The 13,115-nt window shown below is 39.7% G+C and overlaps 1 protein-coding gene across 2 annotated transcripts in view; it reads left to right on the forward strand.

Annotated features, from left to right (window-relative positions):
- The window catches only part of IRAK2 (interleukin 1 receptor associated kinase 2), a 197,144-nt gene that overhangs the window by 92,346 nt on the left and 91,683 nt on the right, over positions 1-13,115 (forward strand). For both annotated transcript variants that reach the window (XM_078661681.1, XM_078661682.1), the window contains exons 6-8: positions 5,595-5,662; positions 9,398-9,512; positions 12,868-12,977. In XM_078661681.1, the coding sequence (XP_078517807.1) occupies positions 5,595-5,662; positions 9,398-9,512; positions 12,868-12,977 (293 nt within the window). The remainder of the gene's footprint in view (positions 1-5,594; positions 5,663-9,397; positions 9,513-12,867; positions 12,978-13,115) is intronic.

Here is a 13,115-nt window from a genome sequence, read left to right on the forward strand (position 1 = left end):
CCAATTATTTTACTCTTCCACTCCCAACTCACTCTCCTTGCTGTTCCCTCGCCCCATATCATCTGTTGATTTGCTTACCTTGCTCCGGTTTCTTGCCTTTTCTAGTTCATTTTTTAAATTTCTCCCCAACCCACTCCTCTGATTTGTTGCTTCCCCTGCTGCTCCCACCACTCACTCTACGCCTCACCCAGGTTCACGGTTACCCTGCTTTTGTGGAGGGTTCTGCCTACTGCAATTTACTGTGTCAGGCTTCTCCTTTCTACAAAACATTTGCTTAGGACACTTTTTACGTTTTGTAATGTAATGTTCAAAGATGGGCATCCATCTTGTAACAGTAATTAAAAAACCAAAGAAAATGGCCTTCACGTCATCACAAATGCGAGGGTATGCATGCGCACACATGCTTGGTGACACAGTGGCCGCCGTAGAATGGCGTGTAATGAGACAATCATGCCCATGCATCATCCTCCTTTTTGTTTCTACCATTTGCTACTGAGCGTTTTTGTATTGAATGGCATCCACAAAAAGCACTGAAAATAGATTTGCATTGGTGAAGACAAAAGGAAAGAACTATTGGCTTTGCCAATGTGTGTTCACCTAGCTGTCTGTCGCATATATGAGATGGTTATCATAATTACTTCTCAAGGTGGTAATCCTTTGATACTCTGCATAGCCTTGTAATGCTGGGGCCTAGGGAAGATGGCTTGGATGGAAGAAGACAACATATTTTTGAGTCTATTGAACTCACAGCCTGGTTTTCAGCTCCATCTTTCATTGTCCACCCTATTTTCTGATATGCAGTATGTGACACTCACAGTCCCTATGACAAAAATGAAAAACGGAGTTGTGATGTTGCAGACATATCAATAATATTGTCCTTAGTAAATCCCAGTAGTAACCGAGTTTTAGAATGTCATGAGGTAAATTGTATGTAGTAGGATTTGTACTTGGGGAACTGACTGAGGCAGCAGCACTTGCTTGTTGCTTACTGCCATACCGGGGTTTTCGTCTTGTGGAATACATTTTTCAGATTAATCACTGGGGTAGCGCTTTTACTACAAATGTGGCGACGAAGATGGGATCCAAACCCATGTCTGCAAAGTACAATAGATGAATCAGAAAAAAAGTTAGCAACTTTTAAACCTCCCCTATGTCTAAGAAAGAGCCAAGACCTACTGTGGAAGAGAATTTGCCTGGACATATCTATGAGCATGAGGTACTCTGGTATATATTATTATGATTATGAATCACTTTGATAAATGGCCAGCAATCAATATTGTTTCTAGAGCCGATTGTCAAGCAATAGTGAACATCCTGGTCAAACGTTTCTTGAGGGAAGGTCTACCCAAAAAACTCTTAACAGATAATGGACCACAGTTAATCTCAGAAATGTTGTAAGGCATATTTAAAATATATACTTTGGTATATCACCCTGCAGATAATGGTGCTCTTGAGTGCTTCAACGGGGTGCTGAAAAACACTATACAGTTGGCATGCCATGCAAAGATGTCTTGGAGGGAAGTATGGAGAACTGTATGGGCTTATAAGGTTACACTGTGTGTATCTACAGGTTAAAGTCCATTTGAATATATGAGTTGTAGAATCCCATTAAGGAAAGACAATGTAGCTTGGATGTATAATGCTAGAAAAGGTGAATGGACACCAGAATTAGTTAAAAAGAACTTAACTAAAGCACAAAAATGTTCTAAGAAGTCTTATGATTGTGATCACAATTGCAAGCTGGTCTGTATACAGTTTGGAAATCTCGTGAGAGTCAAGATGCCTGGTGTTAAACAGAAATGTAATGGGAAATGTTACTATCCTTTAAGTGTAGTGAAGGTGTTATGTAATTTTGTATTGCTGAGTGTGGCGTCTTAGTTGTGTTTCTCCATATAAAGGTAAAGGTGTTGCACGATTGAATAGTCCCACTTCAGGTTAAGGAAGTAAATATTCCTCACTGGAGCAGCCTAGCCCACTCCCACCAAATGTATATACTACATGCATTTGCCTTGACTTGTAGAAGTTAGATCGAGACCAACAACCTTGAAGCAAACTAGTCACCAACATAATACGCCTATCTACCATCACGGTAAACAGTAGATTATCGTAACATTACCGGTGCAACCCTGAGAAACTTTATAGAAGGCCAACAGGTAAAAACAACTGTAAAGAGTCACGTGCAAGCCCTCTTGTTCCCCCACCAAAGGAAAAGGAGGCAATTCTGGTGTGGGCTTTACATGAGGCCTGCCCACATGATGCAGTGTATCTATTATCCTAGATGGCCAGCATCAGCCAGCATCAGGCAACAACAGGCTAGCTGTAAAACCAGCACACTCTGATGTTTCAAGTCTGTGACAAAGTTGACCGCTTTTGTGCAAACAGCACAGCACACATCAGGCGTACAGTGTAGCCCAATTACCTGCTGATTGGGACACTTGTACACCTGACGAGTGCCCTAAAACTTCTTTTTGTTCCTTTTGCCAGACAGTGCCCCATCATACATGGAGTTGATCAAATGGAGAAACCCCTTTAGTCTCAAAAAAGCTAAACACTCCAAGCTCCCCCTACAATTAAGGGAGAAATGCCCACAAAATAAAGCAGAATAGTTGCTGGGAGAGGGACTGTTTATAATGTCACAGGTGTTAGAGTTCCAATGATAACTGTAGTTTCTCATGTCTTTGCTGCAAGGGTTGGAGAAGTAAACTTACTGTATTATCTTTGTTCTTCATGACTCATAAAATCATGGGCCCAACTAAAAAAGATTTTTCCCTGAGAAGGTGTGACTTTCTCTCAAAGTACTCGAAGTACTCCTGGCTTACTGCTTGTACTGCTTATTTTAATATTTGTAAACCACATCCATCACTTTCCCTCAAGTCCCACATAAATATACCTCACATTTTGAAGATCGTTTTTTCTTTGTGATTCAGTTACATTCTATTTTGTTCAGTTTGGTAGAATACAATATAACCTAAATCTTTAAATTTAAATATATATATATATATATATATATATATATATATATATATATATATATATATATATATATATTGCACCATCTTATTTCCAGCTCTTGTCAAAAATTAGGGTGGAAGGAAACAGATTAACATCACAGGAAACAAAATGAATCCACACATTCAGATGATGTAGCCAAAAAGGTTGTAGGGGAACATATATCTGCATCCAGTAGTTCAGGCGCCTGTCGATCACTGCAGAAAATGTATGTTTTCTCTAAATACACTCTAAATAATTTTGCGGAAAGCATATGATACATTTACTCCCTTGGCCTAAAATTCCTTGCTTTGGACCTGCAGCTATGTGGATTGGATTGGTCAAAAAAAAATGAACACAGTTCTTCTAGTGATATTATTTGTAAGATAATGCATTTTAAATTAAAAACGCTACTTCACCACACTAAAGTCAATTGTTGTGATGTGTGACTTGACTATCATTCAGGAAAACAGGATTTCAATTTCCAGCTACCCTGCTGACACAACATGTAGGTGCTAAATGTAGAGTTTGATGCATTCATCGATTCGGTTGAGGAGTACCATTTTTTAAGAACCTTGGTAGGTGCTAAATTGCTAGCTGCTTTCACTTTATGATGAAGATTGGTAGAGATTTATTTTGTTCACCTGACTAATTTTACAGTGTAAGGCACTTCTTTTTAAATCAATTTCAATAACATATTTTTAATTGCACTTCACAACACTAAGGTTTATTGCTCTGTGTTGCATGGTACAACTAACATGGGGGAGAACTGCAATTCACAGCTGTTAGGGTGATGAACCACACCCACATTACTCTGTGTCCAGGGCCTCCAAAGACTCTCTTTTAGACAAAAAGTGCTTGTGCAATGCCTGTTCGTTAGACTAAAGGTATTGGTTAAGGGAAGCATTAACTACGTTACCCATTCACCTTTTTTCCAGAGTTTCAGCAACTGTCCTACACCGTCCAGTCAAGTCCTATTTAACTGAAAGTCTACAGCATCTTCTGAAACTGAACAGAATCTTGGCAGAACTTATGATACTCCAGTCACAATGTCTGCCTCCCATCGTGGGGTCCATGGTTGGGTGGTGTAGTGCCCAAAATAGACTTAAAACACCATACTATAATTTCTTGGGCAGCTTAAGTGCCAAGAATGTCGGTATGTGCTCCAAACGTGTATGCCTCTAATCCTTGAGGATTTAGTATTGCCACATGTAGCAAACTAGAAGTCAAAGGGTTTGATCACGACCACCTCTTTTTATAATGTCACTCTAACCTGCTCAAATGCTATCTGAATGGCCATTGATGCTCCCCTCCACTAAGGGTTCATTGGCTGGTACTGGTCCCAGATCATCAGCCATGGTAGACAGAGTGTACTCTTGATCAGTCAGACATTGGCCGATGACCATCAACTATTCTTCTGTCACTGAATAGATTACCAGATTTGCATTACTGGGGCAATGCACACATCATGAACACATCCACCCACTTCAAAATCAATGACGTTACCTTGGCTCATCAGCTGAGTGGCCACTTGATTCTACGCTTGGGTAAAAGCTACACCATTCTCAAGGTCTGTTGATGTTTTGGGGATGATGGAGCACCACAATATCAATGTCATTCCATATGCACTACATCCACAATCGCAGACCATGCCCAACTTGACCACAGTGGAAGCATAATAGGACCCGCCTCACTCAGTGGCAACCCAGTATCTGAGGCCATCCAATGGCAAATCCACTGCTAGTCATTTCAGCCAGAGAGTCTAGAGCCTTTCCTTCGTCATCCATAATAATGATGCTATCAGGTGCAGGCTGACTGGTTCACATCTCAACCACTGAATGCACGAGACCTACGAAAACCGAGAAATAAATAAGAAGCTAGCCTTGACACGGCTCCATCCAAGCTTTGTCTAGAAAATAAAATGCATGCACCCTTCTCATCATTCAGCTAATTTCAATATATAACTCTGTTTTAGTAGGGAGATATCTAGTAAGTCTTCTAGCTAGTGTGGTTCTCCGCTGCTATTCTGGAAAGTCTGACTAAACCATCTAAAGGGATTGTAAACCTTCAATGTACCCTAACGCTGCCATATGTTAAGCCATATTTTGCGCTTTGGGAAAACCATGAATCAAAATTTCATCGCATCTTTTTGTAAAGCGCACATTCTCCTCTTGTGGTATTTTGGTAAGAAAAATAAATAATCCTTCAAGTTTGACATGGCATTTCTCTGTCAGACATCTAGGACCACCCTCTAACATCTGCTTACAATGTGGTCTGTATACAGACTCTGCAGAATTTTTCTTCTGTACGGTTGAGACTTGAACATCGAAAACTCTTGACATATGACGAGAACCTCCTAAAGGACTGATACACCTCTTGCTTGATACAGTAGACTCCTCGGTCTTTCATATAGCATTCAAATACTTGCTTTGCGAGCCCGTTCCCATAGCACATTGAATGGCATGTAGCTGTTCTTAAAAATTTAAATAAATGATAATCTAAGTGGAATCTAAATTAAGCATGTAGTTTGATCAATTCTGTATAGGCAAGTCAAAAAATGCTATCTATGTTACAAATTATTTTGTGTTTTTTCTTTTTTTTTGTAGCACTCTCAATGCTCCCGCCAGACATGTATGCAAATGTTTTTCCATGCAGAAGTTCAGATTTGCTCACGGTAAGTTCCCATGTAGAGATATCTGGAGGTATACTTGTTCTCATCTATAGTCACTCACCACTTTCATGTGTGCAAACACCTACAATCATGCCATGCAAACATACTGGCACATGTCAGTAACTTGAAATGAAAATGTTGGTCTGAGTTCTCCATTATGGGTATCTTCATTCAGTTCATAAACACTTAATGTTTCCACCCGTTTGCGAGACATCTGACAAATGTATCTCTGTCACAATTGAATATCTTACATATACTAACATTGTTTACTCCATGAAATTTAATAGAATATAAAATTACAATTGGATATAATAAAACATGCTTTTATTGACATTTTTATAGAAATTTACACCGTTACAACCATTTCAGTACAAATGTAACTGTGCAAAGGTCACAGTTAATATATCTGGAATAAGTACAGTGTATCTGGGAACACATCATGACATTCGAGGGTTGTATCATATAGAGTGCATTTTACTTATAAACAAGCTTTTCCTCAAGTAAAGAAAATACCGAAAATGAGCGTAGATATGCAGTGGCCTCATCAAAGAGGAGTTTGATGCTCTCACGCTAACGCTACCTCATTTGCCAGAATTAAACACACTGATAATTAGTTTTCATTTATTCTGAAGGACCAGTAGGAGGAAAGATTTCCACCACTAACTCATTATCCACTCCTCTAACGCTGCTGGGTTGGAGGAAGGACTTCTTATAAATCACCAGAGCAGGTGACCTGTTCTTCCCCATCATAGTTCTATCATTATATTCATAAGCACTGAATAGAAAAACAAGCTTATAACCAGTTACAAACCAAGAGAATACCAACTACATCAAAATGGTGAAAGACACTAAACCTTCAATTTAACCCGTACCCACGCGCAACCAGACTAACTTATGAGTCTGATCTGTCATAGATTAAGAATCTAGAAACTGAAGTACAACAAGAGAAGGCTAGCCTCTCAGCATATTCTATAATGACCGACCTCTTGAGACAAATCAGCACTATCTATTATATGTCTTATAGGGATAGCTCTACACTTGTCTTCAGAAGTATGCTTTTGATTTGGTAAAATTGCATGAATAGCACTGCAGAAACTTAAAATTGATTTCTTTTCGCAAAATCATTGGCCATAAGAAAAACATCTAGTTAATTTGACCATGAGTGTGTGAAGAAACATTTCTCATGAAGATGATGATAGATGTGATACATGGCGCAGTATGTATGAAAAATGTTAAAGGGGTTGCCCGAGGGAGAAAGAAGACTTTAAGATACTGCAGAATCACACACATTTGGATTACTAAAACAAAATAATACAAAACAGACAATAGTGTGTTATAAAAGAGGAAACTAATTGATGAAGCTATCAATGTATAATGCAAAATAATGCAAAATATTCCTGGAAAAAAAAACGCTGCCGTGCTCCGCAAGGTGCAGAGTGTGATAGAAAAATGCTGTTCACTGTGATTTGCGATGCGGGATGCTTGTCAGCACTGTGCAATCATCGCAAATGGCACCATGCCCAGTGCAAACGGGCACTGCTTTCCTTTCTGCCGCTCGAGTAAATTTGTACTCGGGCTGCAGCTTTTTCAACGCGAATGCAGTTTCTTAACATGAGCGGTCACGAGCATACTCGCAATGAGAAATCTTACCCTCCCCCGCGTTGAGAAAAATTGCCGGGAAGTTGATATTCCACGCTCGCGCTCGCGAACTTGATGTTGCCGAACGTGAGCGAGGAAAAATCTCTGCTCCGCAACTCGAAGCGAAGCAGAGTTTTTGGGAACTCCGCGGAGTGCGGAAAACTTATCAACCTCCGCATGCGGAGCAGAGTTCACGCCCAGGGTTAGAAAAAACCAAGCTGCCTTTTGTTCTGAAGAGAGGTAGCGGCATTCTTTATTTCTGTGGGAAAGAAATCTTAAATAGGTATACTCTGAGACTGTGCTTTGTTTCGAACTATAACTACTGCCATGGACCTCAACAATCACACCTTGTTTTTATAACAGATTATTTATTTTTTACACACCAAGGTTAGGCATCTGGATGCAGTTGTGGAAAAAGAGTCCAAGGAACGGGGAGCGTAGGTGGGAGAAGCAAAATCCTTAAAATATAGAGCGCTTTCAGTAATCTGCATGGCAATCGTGGAGTTTGTAAATTACCTGAGGGGCGGTCTCCCATCTTAATAAAGTCCAACAACCTTTTGTTTGAAAACTTATGTGAGTAGTTAAGTGGATGCTAATGTAATGTCAGACCGCTGTTAAAGTATTGTAATTTTCATACCTTTTCTGCTTTAGCAAAGGCAAGAGTAATACTCAGACCCTTCTAGATGTAACCCTGGTGTTTGACTGGGCTAGTTAATTTCAAAGATATAATCAAAGAAGGAAGCACATTATAGAAAAAGAGAATAGCTCACAGTTAACACCTGTGACAGAACATTTAAAACACAAAATATTAAAACCTCCTAGAAGCGAAGTAGGGTGCAGGCTGAAAATCAAAACCAAACGTTGCAAAATCTGAGAGCTTCTGTAGAGTCTACAAAGTGGCAAATATTAGAGGACAATTTAAATCTTCAAGATTTCTCTGTCCTAGAATGGAAGCATGAAGGAGTGACTTCAAGGTCCTAGGTGCTTAAACATGGAAGTTACCAAACCACAATACTAAGCTTCTTCTTTCAGGAGAGTTCATGCCTATAAGTGCATGAAGTGTGTACTCTAAACAAAAGGCAAACAATTGCAATGCAGAACCTGAACAAAACTGCCATAGTTCCCCAATCTAAGGTCGGCAACATGCTGCTCTGCTATCTAAACAATGTGACTTTCCTGAGCCAAAAGAAGAATGTTGGGTCTCATCAAGAGAGAGCGCAAAAGAAAAAAAGCTTACCAGTCAGAAGTCCATCGATGTTCCATGTATCAGAGCTTCTTCACTGCATGGAGTATGATGAGGATGTGGAATCATCTTTAAAATGTCTAAAGAGCACCTTTTAGAAAGTTGTGCTGGTTCCACTGAAGAGTCGTACACAGCATAGCAACATGAAACTATGATTTACCCAATGAGCGAGTAAAAGTGCCTAGTAAAGCCTAGCTTCCAGGAATGGCGGTTATTCCTGTTAAGCTGTAGCAGCCTGTGCAGGACCCTCTTAGTGCTGAGACTCTATTGCATTTCTCATGGTCTGGTTGAGCTAATGCTACATATGCGTTAGCTCGGGAGACTTAATATTGGTCCCAGATAGCATCATCAAGGACTCCAGGATATCATGGGTGAAGTAGCAAGGATAGAAGTAGACACAGAATTTAAATATTAAAGATCCCGTGATAGACATAACCTACACTTCCCCCAGAACTCCCAACCAATGCCTATTGTCATACACCTGCAATATCATTTTGTGCACAAATATTTACTGGAAGCGATGAACCGTTAAGAGTCATCTGAAGGCCATGGTCTTATGAGGCTTTCAGGGCTAATGCACATTTATTTCAAAACATGTTTCTGCAATTGAAAAAAGTTCTGCTATTGGTATGACAATACAAGAACTACAGGTGTCTGGTGCAACTAGGTCATGGACATGTGAGGTAGATGAGGAGAAATTAGAGTGGTATATTGCATGCATCCATTCCCTTGCTGGACATCCTGGTTCACGATAAGCATTCAAGGTTTCAACTTGTCATTTGTGTCTGAAATAGTTTTCCACCCTTGTGTGCTCACCTTCTTTAATTTTTTAATAAAGTGTTTCTTTTTGTTTCTAGATGCTCCCATGAGAATATTCTGAAACTACAGGGTTGGTGTTTGGATGATGGATTTCTGTGCCTCATTTATCAGCATATGTTCAATGGCTCCCTGGACAAAGTGCTGGACCCTCGTGTAAGGAATGCGTTATGCTAGGTTATATTTGTTACAGTAAAGAGATTCACACTAAATGCTGAATTATATATAGGCCAGTAGTAGCTGGCATCTACGGGGGTGTTTCTGAGGGACTGCCATAGTAATCTAGCGAGAGAATCTGTGACATCATCTGAGTGGCCATTAATTGTAGTAACTGTGGCATAATTTCAGGTGTCCGCCAAAATCACAGTGACAGGCATAGAGAGTATGCTAGGCATGGATTTGCTCTAAAAAATAAAACACTGCAGAAGAAACACGACTAAGATGACAGACATGATTGAGCTCTTTTTGTCACTTAATGCAGCCTGGCGCAGCTGGCCTGAATCCAGACTCACACTGCTGGAGATGCAGTTCATCAGATGGTGATATAGGTAGACTTCTTTTGTCCCTACCATGGACACTTATTGGGCGAAGATTTGCAGAACTATAACTTAGCTCTGTGGGTATGGTTTTATGCTATCAGTGCAATAATTGGCACAACATGTCAGCATCAAAAGCATGGCTTCTCATGTACCAATATAGATAGCCATATCCCTTGCTGGGGAAAAGTGGTGTATCATTCATGAATGTAGATCGGCAGATGCCCCCAAAACATGGGAAAAGTCAGAACAAACTGGTGTGTCTGACCTCTTATTAGAGGCTTATTTAAAGACTGCAAGACTGTTAGTTTACTTTTGATCTTAATCGCTGCCAATATCTCAGTGATTGTTGCACCACTTGAATTCATTGTGGGCTTTTACCCCCTTCTAGATCAAATACCCCCCATAAACCACTATACGCTTATGGACAGTATATACTGCCTAAACCGTGTTTTTGGTCTCTGACCAGTTGGTAGTTGTTTCACGCTGCCTTTGAATAGTTCTCTTAACATTCCTATTTACGAGATATTCATTTTAGAACTTTTTGACATTGCAGCCACCCTCTTCCTCCCACCCCTTACTTGCATATATCCCTTCTTCCCCATCAAGTTGACTTTTCCTCCACACGAACCTCCTATTCCGCTGAAGTTTATTGATACGAGCCTCATGTAGTAACTTGTTTGTGCTTTAGCGATATAAACATAACTTTATCGATACAGCATACACAGCAGGGACCCGGCTCAAATCCATTTGACTGAGCATGCACCTTTCTCACGTTATGGCATTGTATCACATCATAACGTTACATTACACATTATTGCTTCAATATTTCTCTCCATGTTATGGTACCATTGATATTCTCACACCTCCCCATCTTCAAAGCAAATAGCTATAAAATCATAAAAAAATTTAAAATGAGGACAAAAAAAACCAAGCATAGAACATCTGAAATAACCATACATTCTTGATAACGTATTAATCTAAACTGTCTTTTGCGGAATTGACAAAAATGTTGGTTTCTTAATACATTTCCTAGGTATTAAAATAGGCAATTTTTTCTACAAGATCTTTTCCTTGAACTGTCATTTGGGGACTCACGAATTTTCACCTTTTAGTTTAAAGAGCAAATTTTGTTTTTCTGACTAAGCACATGATCCTAGTTAATATCTTTCTAATTTCTTGCTGTGTCTAAAGCCACTTGTGATACATTCCACTAACCTCCATCAGATAACTTTACTGCATTTCCCAATACTTCACATACTTTCACAGGATCTCGAATTTACAACCCTTTAGTGACTAAAATGGGATTTCTTACGCCTACCCAACAACCACCCCTTAATCCACATGATCTTCTATTTTTCTTGTCATTCATCACCGTCTGCATGATGATCTCATCAGACCTCTTATTATCCTTCGCTCAAGAACACTGTACAGCTTGCAATCAGTTTGACTACCCAGAATGACACAACTTAGATGAAAACCTTCTACCTCGAATCAACTCAAAAGGAGTCATTTTAGTGGCCGCATGTGGATTGGTGCTATCTGACCAAACCAAATCTTCTATTGCTTTCCAAACATCTGATTTGCTTCCGTAAGAAGCTTAAATGCGTGCCGCTCATACTTTATTGAATCTTTCTACTTTTCCATTGCTTTGAGGGTGATAAAATGGAGTTTTATTAAGTTTGATTCCACATTTGCTCAGAGACTCAACCACCTCACAAGATCTCAATTATACCCCATTATCTGTGATAATTTCTTCTGGGAAACCTTCTCTTTTGAAAACATCTCTAAAAAACGTGATAATTTTTTTTGTTGCTGGCTCATTGACAGATCTAACTTCCACCCGCCTAGATAAATTATCTAGTAAGACAATGAAGTAACTGGTGTGGAAATGCCTGATGACCTTGGAGATAATATTACACTTGCTGAAGAGTTCGCAGTGTGCAACTTGCTGACTTGCACCAACTGAAATAAAGAGAAGCACACACACACTCTCTCTCTCCACATTTTGTTTGCCTACATATCACAGAAATGCACAAATTGCACACAAAACCAGAGTATTTCTTATTAATTTTCTCAGTTCTGACTTGCTTCCTGTAAATTCCTGGATCAATAGTTCAGCAAGCGATGAACATGCCTGGAGCATGGACGTGCACTTGTTTGTTCTATTTCGGAGGTGAACAGCTTACTCAAACACTTGGAGCAGTAGATAATGAGCTGCGCTCGTCGCCAAATCTGTAGTAACTTGCTCACGCTGTAGCTATACAAGTATAACTTTATTAATACAGCTTACACAGCAGGGACTCATTTCAATGAGCAGGCACCACTCATGTCCTGACATTCTAAACACATCATAACATTCCATGACACATCACTGCTTCAACATTCCACTGCATGTCTTGATATTCCGGCAACTCATTTTCTTTTGCTGCGTTTTTCTAGAACCGTAATTGTTATGACTCTGATATTCTGGTATTGTATACTGTTGCTGCTTATTCCGAAAGAATTATTTAAAGATCAATAATTGCAGTAACATAATCTGAAAAGTCCGTAATGTCCAAAGAAGCAAAACAGGAACAGAATTGCATTCCTGCTGAACTTTGTCACTTCAGAAATAATAAGCCCTCTCGGCTACTACAACAACATAATAGATTTCTTTGTTCTGTGCTTTGGGTTTAGTTAGGTTGGAAAAGTCATTTCTGGAAAGGGCTGCACAGGAGGAAGAATGAGACGGGGAATGGAAAACCTAATCAATTGGCGCCCTTCACTTAGTGGATCGTTTATAATCAGTCTGCAGACAAGTCTTCATTTTAGAATCAAATTGAGTTAAACTGGGTTATTGTTACATACTAATGACAATTAAAGACAATTTCTGCACAGTAGAATTAAACCGCAAGACTGTACATTCTACACTAGAGTGACTGCTCAGATTTTATTTCAATGACAGTGTTAACTGCTTCTCCCTTCTCCTGCAGCATGGAAAAGAGCCTCTGACCTGGGATAAACGTGTGACTATCTCCCTTGGACTCCTACGAGCCGTTCGCCATTTGCACAACGTTGGGATTCTTCATGGAAATATAAAGAGGTGGGGAGCCTTGCAGATGCCTTACCATAATGTGCTGTGTCCAGTGGGTGCTTCATCAGTTTGTCTGCATGCAGACGACAGACCACTTTACAGATTAGAAAATGCGGTGCATCTCACACTAGAACCCTCTTCTTAAAA

The sequence above is a fragment of the Lissotriton helveticus genome, chromosome 9 (assembly GCF_964261635.1).
Source record: "Lissotriton helveticus chromosome 9, aLisHel1.1, whole genome shotgun sequence".
Classification (NCBI taxonomy): Eukaryota; Metazoa; Chordata; class Amphibia; order Caudata; family Salamandridae; genus Lissotriton; species Lissotriton helveticus.